The sequence below is a fragment of the Vanellus vanellus genome (assembly GCF_965231255.1).
Source record: "Vanellus vanellus genome assembly, chromosome: 4".
Classification (NCBI taxonomy): Eukaryota; Metazoa; Chordata; class Aves; order Charadriiformes; family Charadriidae; genus Vanellus; species Vanellus vanellus.
The window spans coordinates 2,119,043-2,136,879 of NC_138909.1; the positions used below are offsets into that span (position 1 = coordinate 2,119,043).

At 42.6% G+C, this 17,837-nt stretch overlaps 2 protein-coding genes across 2 annotated transcripts; one reads left to right on the plus strand and one right to left on the minus strand.

Annotated features, from left to right (window-relative positions):
• The first annotated feature begins 1,224 nt into the window (after positions 1 to 1,224).
• Positions 1,225 to 7,957, plus strand: JCHAIN (joining chain of multimeric IgA and IgM). Its single transcript, XM_082482513.1, has 4 exons — positions 1,225 to 1,294; positions 4,879 to 5,014; positions 5,962 to 6,042; positions 6,512 to 7,957. The coding sequence occupies exons 1-4, from the start codon at positions 1,231 to 1,233 to the stop codon at positions 6,711 to 6,713; spliced, it is 483 nt and encodes a 160-aa protein (XP_082338639.1). The 5' UTR covers positions 1,225 to 1,230; the 3' UTR covers positions 6,714 to 7,957.
• A 2,122-nt stretch (positions 7,958 to 10,079) lies between these two features.
• Positions 10,080 to 16,498, minus strand: LOC309671228 (protein FAM47E-like; the record flags this gene model as incomplete). Its single annotated transcript, XM_082482433.1, has 7 exons — positions 10,080 to 10,196; positions 10,670 to 10,747; positions 11,943 to 12,092; positions 13,215 to 13,421; positions 13,986 to 14,139; positions 14,851 to 14,984; positions 16,151 to 16,498. 7 exons carry the CDS (start codon positions 16,496 to 16,498, stop codon positions 10,080 to 10,082), a joined length of 1,188 nt encoding a protein of 395 aa, XP_082338559.1.
• Positions 16,499 to 17,837: the final 1,339 nt, after the last annotated feature.

Here is a 17,837-nt window from a genome sequence, read left to right on the forward strand (position 1 = left end):
TTATCTTCTTTGAGAAGCTGGCAAGAACAACCAACCCTGGGGAGCCAAGGGTGGCACAGGCTGCATGAAAAGCCTGTGTCTGGTCACAGGGCTGGTGCTCTGCTGCCCGAGGAAAAGATGGAGAACACAGGGAGGTTTACCATGTGCTGCTCACATTAATTGAGAAAACGTAGCAGAAATTCAGCATGCAGTGAGGCAATAATGCTGGCTAAGAACGGGCCTGCCAGCATCATGCTTTACTTTGCCTCCCCTTTTGTCCCCGATGTAGGCGTTTGGAGACTCGCTACAAAGTGCTATTAAAGCTGGGCTTCACTTAAGAAGTGGCCTTTCCTGTGCAAGACGCACATACACATGTTACAGAGACAGCGCTGGACATTGCAGGTTGCATTGCAATGTTTGTTTTTGAGTTGCACAGGTGATTCCAAATATGGGACCAAAAAAAAGGCCCAGGTCCTATCCAGTATTCTCCCCCTTCAGGAAAAGTCTCCTTGCCCAATAGCTGAGGGAGTTTGCCTGGGACCTGACTCTGACCGTTTCATACACCACAAAAACCACAGAGCCCCTTTTCCATTCAATAAGGAAAGAAATTCCTCAATGCAGTGGGCAGAGCTGGAGGAAGAGCTCAGCTTTGTCACATACCTGCTTTACACCTCTTTTACCCCTCCCCTCTCTCATCTTACCTGCTTTGACTGCAAGCTCTTTGGGGGCAGGTCTAGCCCTTAATATATGTTTGCAGAGGATCTGGTGCAAACAGGATTCTGATTTTGAAGCCCAAAGTGTTTTTATAATATGAGTCAAGTGATCTTTAAGTCCGATTTCTCAAAAGTCAGAGGCAGAGCTGTGACCCTTGGGCTATCGGGACACTTTCTTCCCTCACACTCCTCACCCCCAGGTGGGACAGTGCCGCTGGCCCTGGCAGTAAAATGTCCCCTAAGGACCAGGACGGTTTTGCACTCCATTGCACTCAGCAACTTCATTGCTCTTTGGTGATGAACAGAACAAAACCGCACAGTAATAGCGCAACCCCCTGCCCCTCCTTCACCTCTGAAAGCCAGAGCTCTCTGTGCTTTAAGCATGCCTGGTTTCAGTCCTTGGCCACATTTTCCACAGTGTCAGTGCTAGCCAGTGGGGCCGTTTATTTTAGGAAACAAAGAGCTGTATCATTTGCACACGCCCTTATAGGCAGGCACAGTCTCTCCGCTCGTGTTCTTCAAAAGAAGGGAAGGCAAGATGAAGAGCTCTTTGTTGCTGTGCGTGGCCTTGGCTGTCTCCTTGGGGTTCGTCCTTGTGGCAGGTAGGTGAGAAATGAAGAGCATGGAAAACTGCTTAAGATATCAGTGGCAGGTTGTGTAATCAGCCATTAATTATGTTAACAGTCAAAAAAATCCAGCCTCAAAGCTTGCTCAAGGAGTTGTGCCTCAGTGGTGCTTGGACACCTCAGTGTCTTTCTGCATCACAGAGCTGCGTGGTTTTAATTGCTGCCTTGAGGCTAAAGAAGCGATGACTAGTTACAAATTTAAGACAATTATTTTTGATCAGGTTCCTGAAGCGACAAGCCAAACATGCATGCTTGCTTTTCTGCAGTGCTAGTAAGCTCGCGAGACTCTTACCTGCTAGATTTGAAGGCTTCTAAAGTCTTCCTGGTAATCCCATCATATGGCTACAGCCAACTTATTTCTGATTAAACTGTAGTTTATCACGTAACTCCACTGAATTTCTTGGAGACTCTTGATTTAGACTGAGTTCAGACTGTCATGCCAGCACACTCAGTGTGGTTCACAGGTAACAGGGACTGACTGTACTAACGCCAGATCTCTGTACGACAGTCTAAAGTCATCCTCACTCATGTGGTGGATCTGGCCTGCAGGATTAAACCCATGCTGAAGGATAACCATCTCAGCAGCGCAGATAACAGCATCCCTGGCATTTCCTCCAGCTATCAGGAAAGGGCATTTTATCGCCTAACAAGGCAGGTCCTCAAAAAATACAGCTTGCTAATAAAAGTGACCAGCTGTATAAACGGTTAGCTGAAAAGGCAGAAAACAAAAAGCAGGAAAATTCCATGTCAGTTTTTTTTTTTTTTTTTTTTTTTTAAAAAACAGAGCCCAGTCTGGTTTTCCCCATTCATACACATCACTTAAGATATAGATACACACATAAGCAGCTTCGAGGGGAAGTCAAATCTGAGTTACAGGCACCAACAAGAGTGCTGTTTTTACTACTTATGTTTAAATTAATATAACTTTGGGCTAATTGAGCCCTCTTCCTACTTTATTAGTCACTTGCACCTGCAGCAGCATTTGAACAGGTATTTTTGGAATGCATTTGCTGCAGCTGAGTTTTGTTCGTCTTTAGAGTGTATTACAGGACAAGCTGATATTGAAAGATGAGAAATTTGGTCAAAATAATCCGAGTGTTGAGGAGGGAGAGAACACTCTATTGCAGTAAATCATGCACCAGAAAAATCCAAACAGCAGACACTTAGAAGGGGATTAGGAAAATTTTTATATAAGTACTCTCTCCCCAAAGGGAGAAACATTGCTGACAAAACTATCTTTTTTGCAGCTTTGTAATTTTACTTTAAGAAAATATGTGGAGTACCTATGTGTAACTTTTAGTTATTGAAGCCAAGAGTATTACACTAGGAATTAAATCAGGACAATATTTTTAGAGTACAGTCAAAAACCCCCTGCATTTTCATAAAAGAGCATATTAATATAATTTTATAAGATGAATTAAAGCCTGCTCCCAAAGGTTTGGGACAAATCCTGAAGCCAATGAGATCTGACTTGAACATTGGCTTTGGATTAAGGGTTTAGAAAGAATTGCACACAACATTACATAGAAGGCAGTGACAGACATCGGAGGAAGCTGCATGTGAAGGACAAGGAGCCAGCGACTTTCTATAAAAAAAAAAAAAATAATGAAGGGCAGGACTCAAGGAGGCAGAGACTCAAGAGGCTTTTCTAGTAAGCTTCTGCTTCAGAGGGAAATGTTCACGTTGAATGATGAGTTGGCAGAGAAGCAGCATGCAGAGCAAGAGAGATTGGAATAAGGGGTATAAAGAGACAAGGACCATTTAACTCCAAATAATGACCATCCCCGTGCGTCAGATATGATAATGTATTTCTGCCTTGGCGGGGCGTGCTGCAATCGGAGGCATGACTGAACCGATGCTCTATGTGCACATTTTGCAGTGGCTTTTGTACCGCTGGCCAGTTGTGCTGGGCGCTACACAGAGAAATGCTAAAAGCCAGGGCTCAGTGGGCACACGCTATAGCGGGACATGGTGTAGAGGCATAAAGAAAACCATGAAAGCAGTATGAAGGGCAACATCTCCTACATGCCTGTAGCAGCTTGCTCCACTGCCCAAAGCAAGGGAACAAAAGTAATTCCCTTCCAGATTGAGAAACTCCACAGTGATTCCTTTTCAGAAGATATTCTGCTGCCAGTTGTCACATAAACAGCATTTGTAACCAGCAGGTGAATTTTACGGTCACTCTGAGGCCTAATTTTAAACAATTTTGGTGTGTTTTTTTTTTACAGTCACAGGGCCTGTAAGGATCTCAGAAAATAACCCCGTGGAATAGAAGCAGCATATTGTAGGGGCCAGAAGCTTCCATGCTTTGATAACTCAAAAAAACCCAGCTGTTAGGACCAAAGCTTTTAAGTCAAAGTGACTCTAAAATCCTTAGTAAACATGATGGACACAGACACTTTTAGCCTGTTTCTTCGTTATCCCCACAGTTAAACCAATGGACAAGCCGTGTAGGTGAGTCCCCGGAACTGAGGTCCATCTGAGCCCAATGTTAACTATCTCCATCTTACAAAAATCACTGGGTTTGGTACTTCTAAGCAAGCTGAAGGAGCTGTAGAAAGAGTGATGCTGCAAAGTGATGGTTGTGAACTTGATTTTAGCAGCATTTAGAAATACAGAGGGATGTAAAAACAACCAGGTCTGATAGTGGGTGCATATTAAAGCAAGGCTGGCTTGTTACAGGTGAAGAGACCAGAGGTTCTGGGGTGGGAAAAAAATCAACTAGCAAAACCCAAGCTATTTCAAATCCATCTACTCGCACAGTAAGTAGGCATTGCATGCCATCAGGAACATTCAAAAAGCCTCTAGTGACAGATGGGATGTTTTACCCTGTTTTGACCAAGTTTCATATTGAATAACATGCAAAAAGTACACGAGACATAGGCAACGTGGTTCTTCTCTATTTGAGTAAGGACCTCAGCTGCCAAACTCAACTTCAGTGTAAACAGAAGACCAGAATATCAGGCCACTTACCTTTCAGTGCCAGGTCACCGGGCTGCCTTCTTGCTGGGTCCTGTGGTGCTTTTTGGCATCTCCTTCCTCAGGGACCTGAAGAACAACACACCACTCAAGGAAAACTGACACATCAGCCACATTGGCAAGGTCAGAGACACTTATTTAAAGGCCAGATCCTAGGATCCGGACTGCTAGAATAGTCCTGGTGCATGATAGAAGAATTGGGTCACCTCCCCCATTAGGGTAAAAGCAGCACTTCACCTGCCAGGTATAGCTCGAGGCTTGCAAGGAGGCTTTCTTGCCACTTCATGAGAAACCCTTCCATGTTAGCCCCTCTCTCCAGCAACACAGCGTTCAGGTTCATTCTTTTCTCCTTCCCAGTCCCCCCACCTCCATGTACAGAAGCATACCGTAGGCTGAGCAGGGAAGGCAGCTGAATTTATCTTTCCCAAGAGGCTCATTTGTACCTGTTGAAACCTGGAGTTTTATCAATCCAGATGCCATGAGGGTGCATTTCTGGCATTCTCATCACTTAGCTTTCTGCTAGAGCAGGTTTCAAGGTTTTTTTCTTCCTGACCCTGGGATTGTATATCCTGTGCTTGCAGGTTATCCACAGGACCCTGAGGATGACGAATATGTGCTGGTCAATAACAAGTGTCAGTGTGTAACAGTAACCTCAAAGTTCGTCCCCTCCAAAGAAAATCCTGATGAAGAAATCCTGGAGAGAAACATACGCATCCTGTAAGTGGCAGACAAGTATTACATGGAGATAGTGAACAGGAGATGAAGTGTTCTAGGAGCTCCCTTTTCTTTGCATTGTATCCCATGTCCTGGGATTGATCGAGTTAACCATTTTTCCCATGGGCTGCTTTCTATGATGTCCTGGAATATTTCCTTTTGCTTTGTGTTTTTCTAGCTCACGTGAAGCTATCCGGTGTTTGCCCCTTCAGATACGAAAAAGCATCTCTATGTTTTAAGTGGTCCAGGAGTAACTTTACAAAACAGGCTGGGGAAGTTGAGTGTAACATTTCTACAGCTGATCTAATCTGAATCCAAACGGGCCCATGCCACTGGACTCATTTACCAATCTGATAGCAAGGCAAGCCTGCTACTTTATAGGCTGTTATAGTTTATTAACTATAGCATTATTGTTAATGCCTAAACTATCAGCAAACATTAATTCTATGAGGCCGATCTCAGTTCAAGAGTAGGATTTTGTCCTATTTATTGACATAAACCTTACAGAAGTGTCTCTCTCTCTCGGAAACATGGACCAAGTTCAGGCTCAGAGCTGCAGGAGTTCTGGCAGAGTTTACAACCAGAGAAACACTAATTAAACATCTCTGTCTATGTCCTGCAAGTCTCTCAGGCATCTGCCAGCTCAGAGTTTTGGTTTGGGTTTTTTTTTTGTTTGTTTGTTTTGTTTTTTTGAAAAAAAAAAAAAAATTATCAGCACTGTCACCTTGAAAGTGGCACTTTCAGTAATTGCTGCAGTCCTCTCGGGGATGGTTGTTGCCTTTGGGGGCACAGAAGGGCCAAGATCTGCCATTCCCGGGCTTTGCTATGGAGAAGGACTGGAATGCAAATAACCTGAAGAACAAGATGAGAGTTGAAAACTGTTCACATCAGAGTAGTCCCCTGTTTAATAAGCAAGTTTCATGACAGCAATTCTCTTCTTTCCTTTGCAGAGTCCCCCTGAAGGCTCGAGAGAACATCTCTGACCCCATGTCCCCACTTAGAACCACTTTTGTCTACCGCATGACTGAGCTGTAAGTCATTTTATTTACTAAGTTCATTTCCTAACCCGTAACCTCCCCTGGAGCATTGCCCACAGCAGCTCAAAAACATGCTTGAAGGTCAGTAGGGAAGTTGAGGCAGTGCCACAGAGGAAAGTTCCCCCCCGGAGTCTAGCTTTCGTATTCCATTGCAAGCCAAGAAATTGTTATCTCCATGATTAGTTCACATAAAAAGGTCTCTAATTTGGAGGGAATGTTTCAATCTGACCCCTTTTCATCTCAAATGTCTAAAATATCAGCAAATTACACATTGCCTGTTTAACCCTCTCTTTTAGGGACCAGTCTTGCCAATTGCAGTTTGACAACACTAAAAGCATCTGGATGGGAGTTCCTATGCAAAACCTAGAAAACCTCTAACTATATTTGCCAATCAGCAACAAAGATTTGAGTTTTACCATCTTTTCATCACAACTCTTAACATTTACTCTACTGTCTCTTCTAGCTGCAAAAAATGCGATCCCGTTGAAGTTGAGCTGGGTGGTGAGATATACCAAGCCCAGCAGAGCACCTCCTGTGATGAACCTGAAACCTGCTATACCTACAACAGGGACAAGTGCTACACCACAACCTTCCCATTCCTCTACCACGGGGAGACGAAAAATGTTCAAGCAGTTCTGACACCAGCATCCTGCTACGCCGATTAGCTCAAGCCACCGCTCTACTAATGCCTTGTCACAGTCAGTGTTCCTATCAAAAATATATGTATAGCATCATAGTACCTGGACAACAGTGTCCAAGATATCAGCTCCCAGAGTAATGCCGACTTGCCTCTTCATACTGTTTTCACCATCAGACTAGTGCCATCTCCCAAGAACAGCCACTGGTTGTCATAGACTCTGTTCTCATATCCCTGGCACATATCTGCAGTGCCATTGTTATGTGTCTCAGACATTATCACCATATAGACCAGATCCTCAGTAGATGGAAATCAGTAATTCCCTTGAAGTCAAGGGAACTACAGCCATTTACAACACTGGGGAACCTGTCTTGTTGTCAGTCTTCCATTGGTCTCTGTCTGAGCAAGGCTGCCATGGACATCAGCAGGAATGTCCCTGTACTTCCCTCCCTGAGCAATCTAAAGCAAACCTCTGCACAAGCTTTATAAAACGCCCTTTGATTACGTTACAGACTTTGTGTCATTACTAGAAGGCTGTTGTACCATCACATTTGACAGAAAAGGAAACTGAGCATTCAGATTTCAAAGTTACTGTCCAATTGGGTATTCCAGACCCTTCCAGCACTTTGATGATTGCAAGCTTCTTGTTCACACTTTCATTTAGAGAACATCAAAAGATGCCGCTACCCTGAAGTGTTTTACAAAGTTGCCAGGACCTCAGCTGTGCCAGAAATAGTAAACTCTTCTGGGACATGTTCGGTATTTCACTTCCCATGCTTATGTAATGATATAGCTGCCTTCTTCCAATTCTGCTCCCGGTTCAACTAATGTAAAAAAATAGCCCAAGTTGGCTCAAATTTATTTTCTTTTTTCTCATTAGGCTTCAAGAAATGATGAAGGTGAGTCAATTGCTAGAGCAGGACCCTAGTTAGGGATTAATTCCTTCTTTCACCAGTAGCCTGTGTTTCTTCATACAAGAAACTCTCCCCAAATAAAGGAGCTGATTCTCTATCGCACCTCACATTTAAATGCATTACACCTGGTATTAACCAAAGAGTCACGATGTATATAAGTGCATAAGGTGTCCAGCATTACGTTTGGGACAGTTGGTATGTTTCTCACTGTTGTCAGAAGTCGATTGTAAAGCCTCTAACCATTCTGAAAAGTCCTTATCTCGCTTCACACATAATTGGAATAATAAACCAGCAAAAACCTTACTCCCCTAATTGTAGCTTTGTTAGTGAACCATTAAATAAACTTTTTTCTGCAGCAGTCTGTGTGTTATATTCCAGTTCAATAAGAAAAGCAAGTCTATCATCATATCCTTTCCTCCTTTGCAGTGAAGTAAGAAGCGCTGCCTAAATAACTGCTTATACTTAGAAGCAATACTGGGATAGAAATATTATAATGCACTTGCAGAAACTATGACAGATTGAGGTTTATGATTTTAGGATCAGCTCTGCCTCACTGAGCTGCTTCAAGGCCCTGTGAGTCAGTGCAGGTTTGGAGTTTAGAAATCCAAACATTGCCTAAATGACTATTTAAATAGCAATCCGCAGATCAGATTTTTTCCTCAGCACTGAAAAAAGTGCCTTTAAGACAGATCTGTCAGGGGCTAGTCATTCAGATGCAAGGCATCTGTCCTAAGGATAAAACAATCTTGGGGGGGTGTGTGTGCAAATTTTGCAGAGCAAAAGAGTAAAGAGGCCCGAGTCAAATTATTCTAATGTTACATCAGAATTATGGAAAATGAACCCTTTTCCAAGCAGCTATGAACAAGTACCTGCTTAGATTATCTTGTGCTGAGCAATCAGCCACTGGGAAACAAGAAAAAGCATTCAGCAAGTGCCCCGTGTGCTATTCAGCTTTATAATAATTCAGGACTCATTCCCCCCATCTTTTCTGAGAGGTAGAAGCCTACATTGGCAGCCCTGCCCAACCCTTCACACTGGATTGTGTTAGCCACATTTTAAATAACTCAAAGCAACACAGCAAGTCAAATCAAGCTCTGAATCCTTACCTGAAAGACCAGGACAGTAAAATAGGAGCAAGTGAGGTCTTATTATTCCTGAGAGCATACTGGGGAGGGTCTGGGACCTTCTGGCCAAGGGAAGAGGTGCTGACAGATGACAGAAATTCCCCTTACTGGGGGTTGTCTTTCATGTGCTGACAAAACCATGTCCTGCTTTGAAAGATCTTGTTTCTCATACTGTGCGGTCACTACTACACAGTGGGATTTTTTGGCGAGTCCTGATGTTGGGGGTAAGATGTTGGTGTGCACTCCTCTGTTTTGTCCTAAGTGACTACGGTGAGACGAGGCTTCCTGCTTGGGCTTGCAATACTTTCCTGCCAGCTCCCTCTTTTTTGTTACACGTCAGATTGATTCTTTAGCTGCATTTCATGTTTCTTGAACAATTTGTCTTAGTGCATTTAAGCTAAATTAATTTTGTCGCAGACTTGTAGGAATACATTTCTATTTTATCTCCTCAGACTCCTTCTAGGTTTAATTCTTCCCAGGCCTGTCCTCCTTGCCTAAATACTTTTCTGTTGCTTATGCAATGTTGAGTTAAATAAGGATTTCTTGCTAGTTTTTTTTTTTTTTAAAGAAGATTTTTAGAGCATGGAAATCTATCCTCATAATCCGGTTTCCAGTTTGACAAAAAAGTTTAATTAGCAACAGCAACTATAGCACATAGTGAAGCTGAGCAAACCAAATCCTTGAGTTCAAATAAGTTGTTTTACAGTAGGGAATTCAGCAAAGAAAGCAGCTTATGACCATAACCAAACAGGCAATAACTCACAAATAGGCCAAAGGGCTATGGGACAGCCCAGTTCCTGCACTATAAAGGCTTTGGCTGTCTGAAATTAGGTATTTTTGATGTAGTAATAGACAACAGGCTATGATCTGTAGTGCCCTCACTACATTAAGTCTTTTCTTGTCAGTGCAAGGTTTGTCCATGGTGGGATCTTTCTGCAGAAAAGAACTGCTTTGTAGACTCCTGGGTGGAAGGTTTCATGTTTTCAGTAGGTATATATATACAGCCAGTTAAATCTTCGAGAATTTGGGGATTACTTATATTCTGTAAAGCAGTAAGCACAGTGTGGATGCTTAAAGTGTAGATTTGCGGACCAGGATCTTTGACTAAGCTAGCACGTTACAGCACACTACATCATCAATGCCTTCTAGCCAAGCCCAAGCACTGCTAAGCTAGCCAAGCGGTTTGCACCTGAAATTTGATAGTCCAAATCTCATCTTCTAACTATTCTGCCATTTCAGAAGTAACTCGGAAGTACCTTTAAGTTTATTCTAATGCAAAAATATTCTTTTAGGAGCAGCTTAGCTACTAGTTTCCATTCATTTTAAGAAAATTTAGAAATCTGTATTAATTCATGGTCATGAAAGAACCTTCTCTTGTTTTTTCATATCCCTTTTAAATACTTTCTTGCAAGCTTCGGATGTCTCCTCTGGAGCTCTACCACCATTTCCCCCAGCCAGCATTTTCAGAAGGAACTGAAACAATAGATTAAACAACTATAATTAACAGCCTCAAATGACACTTAGAGTGATTGAAGAAAAATATGAAAATATGCAAACAGAAAGGGTCAAAAATCCAGTGGACATATTGCTCAGTTGCAGCTCCTGCTTATGATACGAGATCAAAGGCAGTGAAGTCTTTTTTTGAGCATTCAGAGGTTGAGATCTGTTTTGCACCCCCAGTTAACACATAGCACTGGCTTCTGCACGTGCTGTTGAATGTCAGGCACACAAGCTGCAAAGCTCTACGAGCCCCAGCTCCTTCTGAAGCCCCACTTCCAATTACACCAGTTCCTCCCCTCCAAAAGCTTCAAGACGTAGAAGAGAAGAACTGGGGGTCCCTAATCTAGGTGGTTTTACAACCAGGACCTTGGGACAACCCAGCAATACCTACAAGAACATCAACATAGGAACACCAACACCCCCCTCAGCAGATTCTCATGACTCACCCGAGGCTTTCTGTAGCCCTTTCTTTCCAGGAACTCCTTAAAGGCCTGCGTGCTGTGGAGCTGTGTGAATTCCATCTCCTGAATTAATTTCCGCAGTATATTAAAATAGAACATGCCAATTTCATTTTTATATACAAGTTGCATATGCCTAAAAAGACCACGCAGTGTGTATCTGTCTAGCTCTCATGAAAAACTTGTCAATCAATAAATATTTTAACTGCTAACAGCTTTAACTAGTTCAGAATTCATTTTTTCTTTTCAATAAAATGAGGATGCTTCATGAACTTGAAGTTGTTTTTAGGAAATTATAACCTATGGTCCTGTAATCTGATGTCCTGTGCTACACAAAGTAATTTCCCCCACCATCTTCGGTAAGGAAGGCAGCAAGAGTTATTCTTCATTTTCCAAGGAAGCGCACCTACCCTCGATAATCTGCAGTGTGTTCCCAGGAGGAGCTGGACAAAATGAGTTGGATTATCACTCAAGTGTAAACCTTGCCTTTATTTTTAGGCAGCGTTAACAAAACCGTAACCTTCGCCTTTGTGTTCTAAGCTCAGCTGTTCTCAGGCATCCTCTCCGCAAAAACCTACTCCTTTGTCTTACAGACAGTGTTTTACCATAAAACAGGAGTGATACTTGTCATTCTCTTTGCATGTGGCATGATTTTAGTCACATGCAACTGCTCAGTTTTGCCTTTGGAAGGGCTGCCCTCTAGAGCATGAACCATGTCTTCTCTTTTACTGTGTAGTAAGTGTCAAGATGGAGTAATTTTTTTTTATTATTATTAAAAGGAAACTAAACCTATATCTAAGTAAACCCAGTAATTGAAGAACCTGTCAGCTCTTCAAACTCCTCCTAATAATCTCTTGTACCACAGCTGAACCCAGCACCTTTTTCAAGATAGATACTGCAGTAAAACAAAACCAAGATAAACACACCCTAAAACATTCTGGGCTGCCAATTGCATATGAATGCATTCTGGTCACATACAATACCAAAAGGCATTCAAGGAACTAGATTTACAACAGTTACTTCCACAAAATCTTGATTTGTGCTTATTTGCCTTCTAGAGCTATTGTCCACACAGACCATGGTGTAATCCAAGTGAATGAGTCTGTTTAAGCACAGTTATATCAGTTTGGATAACATGGGCTGTTCCACATGTGTTTGTGGCTGTCAGAGACAAAACAGTGCCCAGAGACGTTCCCGTAAGAACATAATCTCTCATAACTGTGTCACAAAAGAATGATATCACTTTTTACATTCACAGTACCTTTTCAGACCCGTTCTTTGCATTCCCGAGGTTGTTGATTGCTGTCTGCAGAGCTTTTAATGGTTCATTGGCTTTCTGTTTTCTCCACATTGTGGGATCAAGATACCGTGCTCCATATCTGATCTTCTCCGATTTCGTTTGGGAAGGGACCTGCAAAAACACTGCCACAGTGTTCTTTCATCATGTTGGCATTTGTTCCTCATGTCATCGGCAGTACAGACACTGTCCCAGAACCTGAATACCACCTCTGAAGGGTCTACCAGGGATGACTTTGTACGCTACAACTGTACAATATAAAGGCGATGGCTGATGAGAATGACTGACTAGCAACTCCTTCCCTTTTTCCCCCACAAAGGCAAAGAATATTAAAAGCTACTTTTGGTAACCTCTACCCTCAAGTCGTCTGACCATCTTTTTTTTTTTAAACTGTTTTTTGTGACAACCTGGGAAGGAAGTCTGAGGTTCATACTTGGGGAGTTAGAAGCTGAATATATATTTTTCTACTTCAAAACTGAATTTCTGAACATAGACAAAAAAATACTTACAGGATTGAGAAATGCAACCCTTCAGTTAAGCCAGAACTGGCCCAATTTCAACCTCTTACCCAATATCCTCCAACAAATGTTTTCCCTAAATTCCTCCTTCAGTTTTGACCTCAACCATATATGGCCACTGATTATGTATTCAGCGATTAAAAGAAAATACAGCAAGAAAAACAGGTAATGGGAAAGGTGGGGACTGGAAGGTCATTGCTCTATGCTTCAGCTTCTTCTAATTGTTGACATCTCCACCAGTCCCCCTACTCTCCCGCATCAGTGCCACAGACACACTTGGGACTGTGGACTTCTTGAAGCTCCAACTGTAGCATCTAAGAAACCACCTCTTGAGATTGGTCAGACATCATGTCTTTCACCTAATCCAAAGCTCACACAGTATTCAACCATGTTTTTCTGTGGATTTCACTGGCTTTGGGAATCAGTAAAATGGCCGAGAATCCTTTAGAGTTTGACCAGCAAAAAGACTGTACAGTTGAGCCCTAAATAATATTCTTAGGTGTAATTATTCTATTTTACTGCTCTGCTGCATGTAAAAAGTAACCAATGCTGAACATTGTTTTTCAACCATACTCTGGATCCTTAAGATAAAATTATAAGGAAATATCAAGTGCTCCCTAGATAAAACAGGCTCATTTGCCATCTGCAATGGGCACCCGACCCCAGAAACCATCCAAAACAATTAGACTTTCGCAAATGTAAATATGGGCTCTTTTACCTTAACCTGGCAGGGCAGGCTCCTTAGGTGATGAGAACTCCTGACAGCTAACTGGGGAGGTGAAGTCTCCTGGCTCTTTGACTGCTCTGCTTCCACATTATTGAATTTCACAGCATGGAAAGATGAAGGGACAGTGGGGTCCCTTTCACAGCCTGTGTTGAGCAAGCTCATGAGGGCATCTTCATCAATATTGCAGTTCCCTCCTCCCTGGAACAACCCCAGGACAGCCTCAGAGTGAGGAAGAAAGCAACATCTCATTACTAGTATTTTCTTGCATACATTTCTCTCCCATCATCAAATCTATAGTACTATTAAACTCAGCATCACACTTTCAGCTGATCTACGAGCACGCTTGCATTAGCATCATCACAGTGATAAGGCAAGCGCAAAGACAGTTTGGAACAAACACATGAATTGGTGTGTTAATTTCAGATAGAAGAGGACTGCTCCAAGGTTAAATAGTCATTTGGACATAGATGAACTCCCTGAAAAAAAAAAAAAAAAGCTTTCTGAAGCATATTTACTTAGCAGTATTTTTGTATAATACTTATTTGTTGCTTTACATTTCAGTGGGCTGAGCCCTATTAGTCACAACAGGCCATCAGAGCTAAGAGCCAAACCAAGAAATCTTGGGTTTCTGACTTTGACTCTCAGATTCACACACCCAGAGCCATATTTTCACTCTGCAAGTCCAAAGACTGTACCCTAAATGAAATAGTTAGGTTTCTAAAAATCAAAGAGAACAGGTGGTGGCAGTTTTGGTTTACTTACCAAAGACATAACCCAGTCACAGAAGTGCTTGGTTGCTCGCTTTACATGTTCATCAGGGGGAACAAAGTCAGTCAGCGTGGCCTCCTTTTCTCTTCCTGCTACCTTCTTCTTGGAAAGCCGTGTAGACGGGGTTTTGCCTCGAGACTCCTTGCTGCTGCAGGTATTAATGCAATACAAACTGGATCACCCTTTGATTAGCTGCAGTGATAGCATCACCACATCACCACGCAGTCAGTATTAGACAACTGCCTGAAGCTGGATCCTGTGTTTGCACATATGCATTTGGATCACAGATCCTGCAACTGACCACCAGACGTGACAGTTCTTCTCCAAGGAATAGCTTGAGCTGTTTGAACCAGTCGTGAAGAGCACCCTCACAAAGAGAACAAAGGGCTGCACACACTACGTCGAAAGGCACAGACCCAAGGTTTGGATGCAGGCCTTCAAATAACCTGCCACCTTCAAAATAGAAAACTCTAAAAAGTTGAATCTTGGAGCTGTGTGTGCCCATCACTATGCCTTTCTGTCATTATTAAAAGTGCTTAGGGAAGAATAATGTGAGACCGCTTATTTTGCCTTAGCTAATTCAGCCTGTAATACTAACCACCAGTGAGGCCGTCTCCTTATGTTTTTGTATCACTCATAACTAATCCTGACTGGTCTCTGAGCAGGTGGCAGGATATCAATTAATTTATCAGTATCATTGAGGAAGGCAGAGGAACCCATTTTTTAATGAAAACTACTCCCATGACAGATTAACGTAAGTTTTAATTAAGTGCTTAAATGCCTTTTTCCGCTCGTGTCATCACAGAAGGGGGCATTCAGAGCCATTTGTGTTGCAGTCTTCATGTTCTCCTGTACTCACTGTACTTGTGTCTTGGAAACCACATGATGCGGCACCTCCTGAAGGGGTTGGTTCTCCTGTCCACAGACACTGTAGCCAGCCTTGCTCTTCAAAAGCACTCCAGGATCCAGGACACCAGCATCTTCACTCAAGATCTGCAAGCCAAGCAAAAAGACAGCCTGTGTTCAAAAATAACCTCGCTGGAGGAAGTCTGCTTGGGGGCTGCGTGAAGGACTGCCCAACAGGCAATTCTACTAACAGTTAAGGCAGTTCATAGTCCAGAAGCTTCAATTTACAGCCCTTTTTCAAGAAGCCCGAAAGCATTAATTGCAACTCAGGCTGTTTGCTAGATCTGCGAATCACGCTGAAATTCTGGTGTCTGCCATCTTCTATGGCCATCTGCTGTACCACCTATGAAATTTTCCTTCAGCTGCTTTTAACTTTCCTTCCTTTCAGTACAATCCCTTATTTCATGATCCCACTGTCCCAGTAATATCAGCCTGGGATCGGGGAGAACTCTGCTGTTGTCTGGTCTCACAGAACAGAAACCAAAGTCCCTTTTCTGAAGTCTAATGCTTCTCCCAGTGAACCCATCCATCGTCTTAATGCATTCAAGCCTTAGGGGATTGTATCCCCTCAGAGAAGGCTAAACAATACTAAGGTGCTTCACTCAGGCGTCCTCACCTTCTGTAGCATGAAGCCTGTCCCTTCCAAAAGTCTCCCAGCTCTCCCCTGTATGTTTTGAGAGGCACTAGGAACAAAAAGCTTTATTTCCCCACTGTATTTGGTCACTGTACTCCATCTGCAACATCAAAACAAGCATGTTCCATGAGTTCCCAGCTGCACAAGAGAAGGACCTGATCGTTTTGGCTTGCATGAAGCAGAGAAAGCTGAAGAACTGGAGACTGGGAGAAGAGGGATGCTTCTAAACAGGCTGAGAAATAAATGTAATGAGATATACTCTGCTATCTTGGGCATACTCTTAACTTCTCAATTCTGATTAGATTCTCTCTGCTTTGTAAAGTCCATTTGCACCAGTGCCTGGAGATAGCTTTGCAGATAATGCATTTTCTGTTGGCAGTTATGGCAGGCAATAGGTTTCTCCATTAACCCATTTGTAGGGCTGTTTCACAAATTACTTGCTGACAATTTCGACTTAACTAAATCTAAGTTACATTAATGTAATTTATCTTGTTTTTCCTTTGGAAAGAAACAGGAGTTGCTGTGCGTTTTTAACTTTACAATAGTAGTTGCACACTAGATTAGTTTCCTGTTCCAACGCTGAAGAAACAGCATTTAATCAGCATCACAAAATCATTACCTTTGAGGAGATACTTTTTTCCAAGTGTGGGTAGAGCACTGAGGGACATTGGTTCAGGCAGCACTCTATCCGTGCAACGTAATCCCTCCTGGCTTGCTGCAGCTGGCTGAGCTTGGAAAGACAGACCTGCGCTTTGGCACACTTCCACGGAGCTGCGGAAGAAGATTTCAGTGTGCCGTTCTGAAGGGTAATTGAGACAGGCCGCTTTCTACCATACACAATCATGTTATCAGATGGAGGCAAGCCATCTCTGAAGTCATCTAAACCTTTTTTCAGGAATATCCAGCGCTGACCGTTAAGGGAGTCCGAGAACCTCAGTCTGGTTTCTGGGAAGTTCTTACAAGACATTTTCTCCCTTCTGTAAGCAAATTACATTAAGCAGAGTTTAAAGGTTGTATTCTAATGAAAAAGACTGGAGTGCATTTAGAGTACAAGTGGATATTCAGCTCCAAGCACGTTGTCCTGGTTTGAGGGCCTAAACCACAACACATGTTTACCCACACTGGCCAGCAGTTTGCTGCTACTCAGCTTTTGAGAAAAGCTTATAAAACTCTTGACTTAATCTGCATGAAGGATCCCCACCAAAACCCAACATATTTCCAGCTCACAGAATATCCTGGCACTTCAAAAATTTGTTTTTGAAATAAAAAATTGCTAGTGTTGTCGAGTTTCTGTTTGAAGACACATTTCTTTTAGACATATGTATATTGCTTCAATGACATGAAAATATTTTACAACTGTACGTTCAAGAACACTGATATTCCTCACAAATGCCTCATTTCAGTTGACCACAAGTCTTCCAGCTTTCAGCCACTCCACATTTCATTTGTGGCCGACCTAATTAGTTTAATGTTTCGAGCAAAATATCTTTGGCAGTTTCAGAGAATGACTTAAGAGTTAGTAGCTGAACCAACCTTCATTTTCCAGAGCTCGCAGATACAGTGTCCAACCTGCAGTTTCCAAGGTGGTTCAGGGTGTCGGAGGGAACACTGGCAGGAGCGTGGCCATGGCAGCCTGGAGCAGGAGACCCTGACTGTTTGCTGAAAAGGTCAGAGGCTGAATTAACTCCCAGGTGGCAGTGATTTGTATCTCCAAACACTATCTGAGGAACTCCACAAGCACAGTAATAGAGTAATTCACAGTTATGAAACTCATTTAAATCCTCTTTGATCTGTAGGCATTAAATGCTGGACAACAAAGTAGTGACTTAATCCTTACTGTCTTCACCAGAACAACATTGTCTATGCTATGGGAAGGTAAAGACTCTGCTACAAAGCTAACGGCAAAACCCAAGACAGGCATGGCTAAACCCCAGCCAGCCTGTGTTTTGCACATAGCAGGTATTGATGGAGAAATGCGTGTATTGACCCTACTTTAGTTTTACTATTTCATGCTAAATATATTCTCACCCTAGTTTGCTCTGCTTCACTTACTCTTTGGATGCTAGCAGGGCGTTTCTTTTTTCTGCCAAATCATTCAGCAGCTGGGAAGTCTGTCTATTTACAGTAAGCACCGAGACACTGCTACGAAGCCACGCACAAGCTACTTTAGATTCCTCTCTGCTGATACAAAGTCAGATCCAGAGATTTTCAGCTATACAGCACAGATGGGTAGTTCTCCAGAGATGCTCCGGGTCCCTATTAAGCCCTCTTTGCCTTTTCGCCTGCGTGCATATATGTCAAAGCAT

Bases quoted from the DNA above. Each gene is read 5' to 3' on its own strand.
- JCHAIN (XM_082482513.1), top strand. From the start codon at position 1,231: ATGAAGAGCTCTTTGTTGCTGTGCGTGGCCTTGGCTGTCTCCTTGGGG. The intron at 1,295-4,878 runs GTAGGTGAGAAA...CTGTGCTTGCAG, and splicing joins GGGGTTCGTCCTTGTGGCAG to GTTATCCACAGGACCCTGAG. The intron at 6,043-6,511 runs GTAAGTCATTTT...TGTCTCTTCTAG, and splicing joins GTCTACCGCATGACTGAGCT to CTGCAAAAAATGCGATCCCG.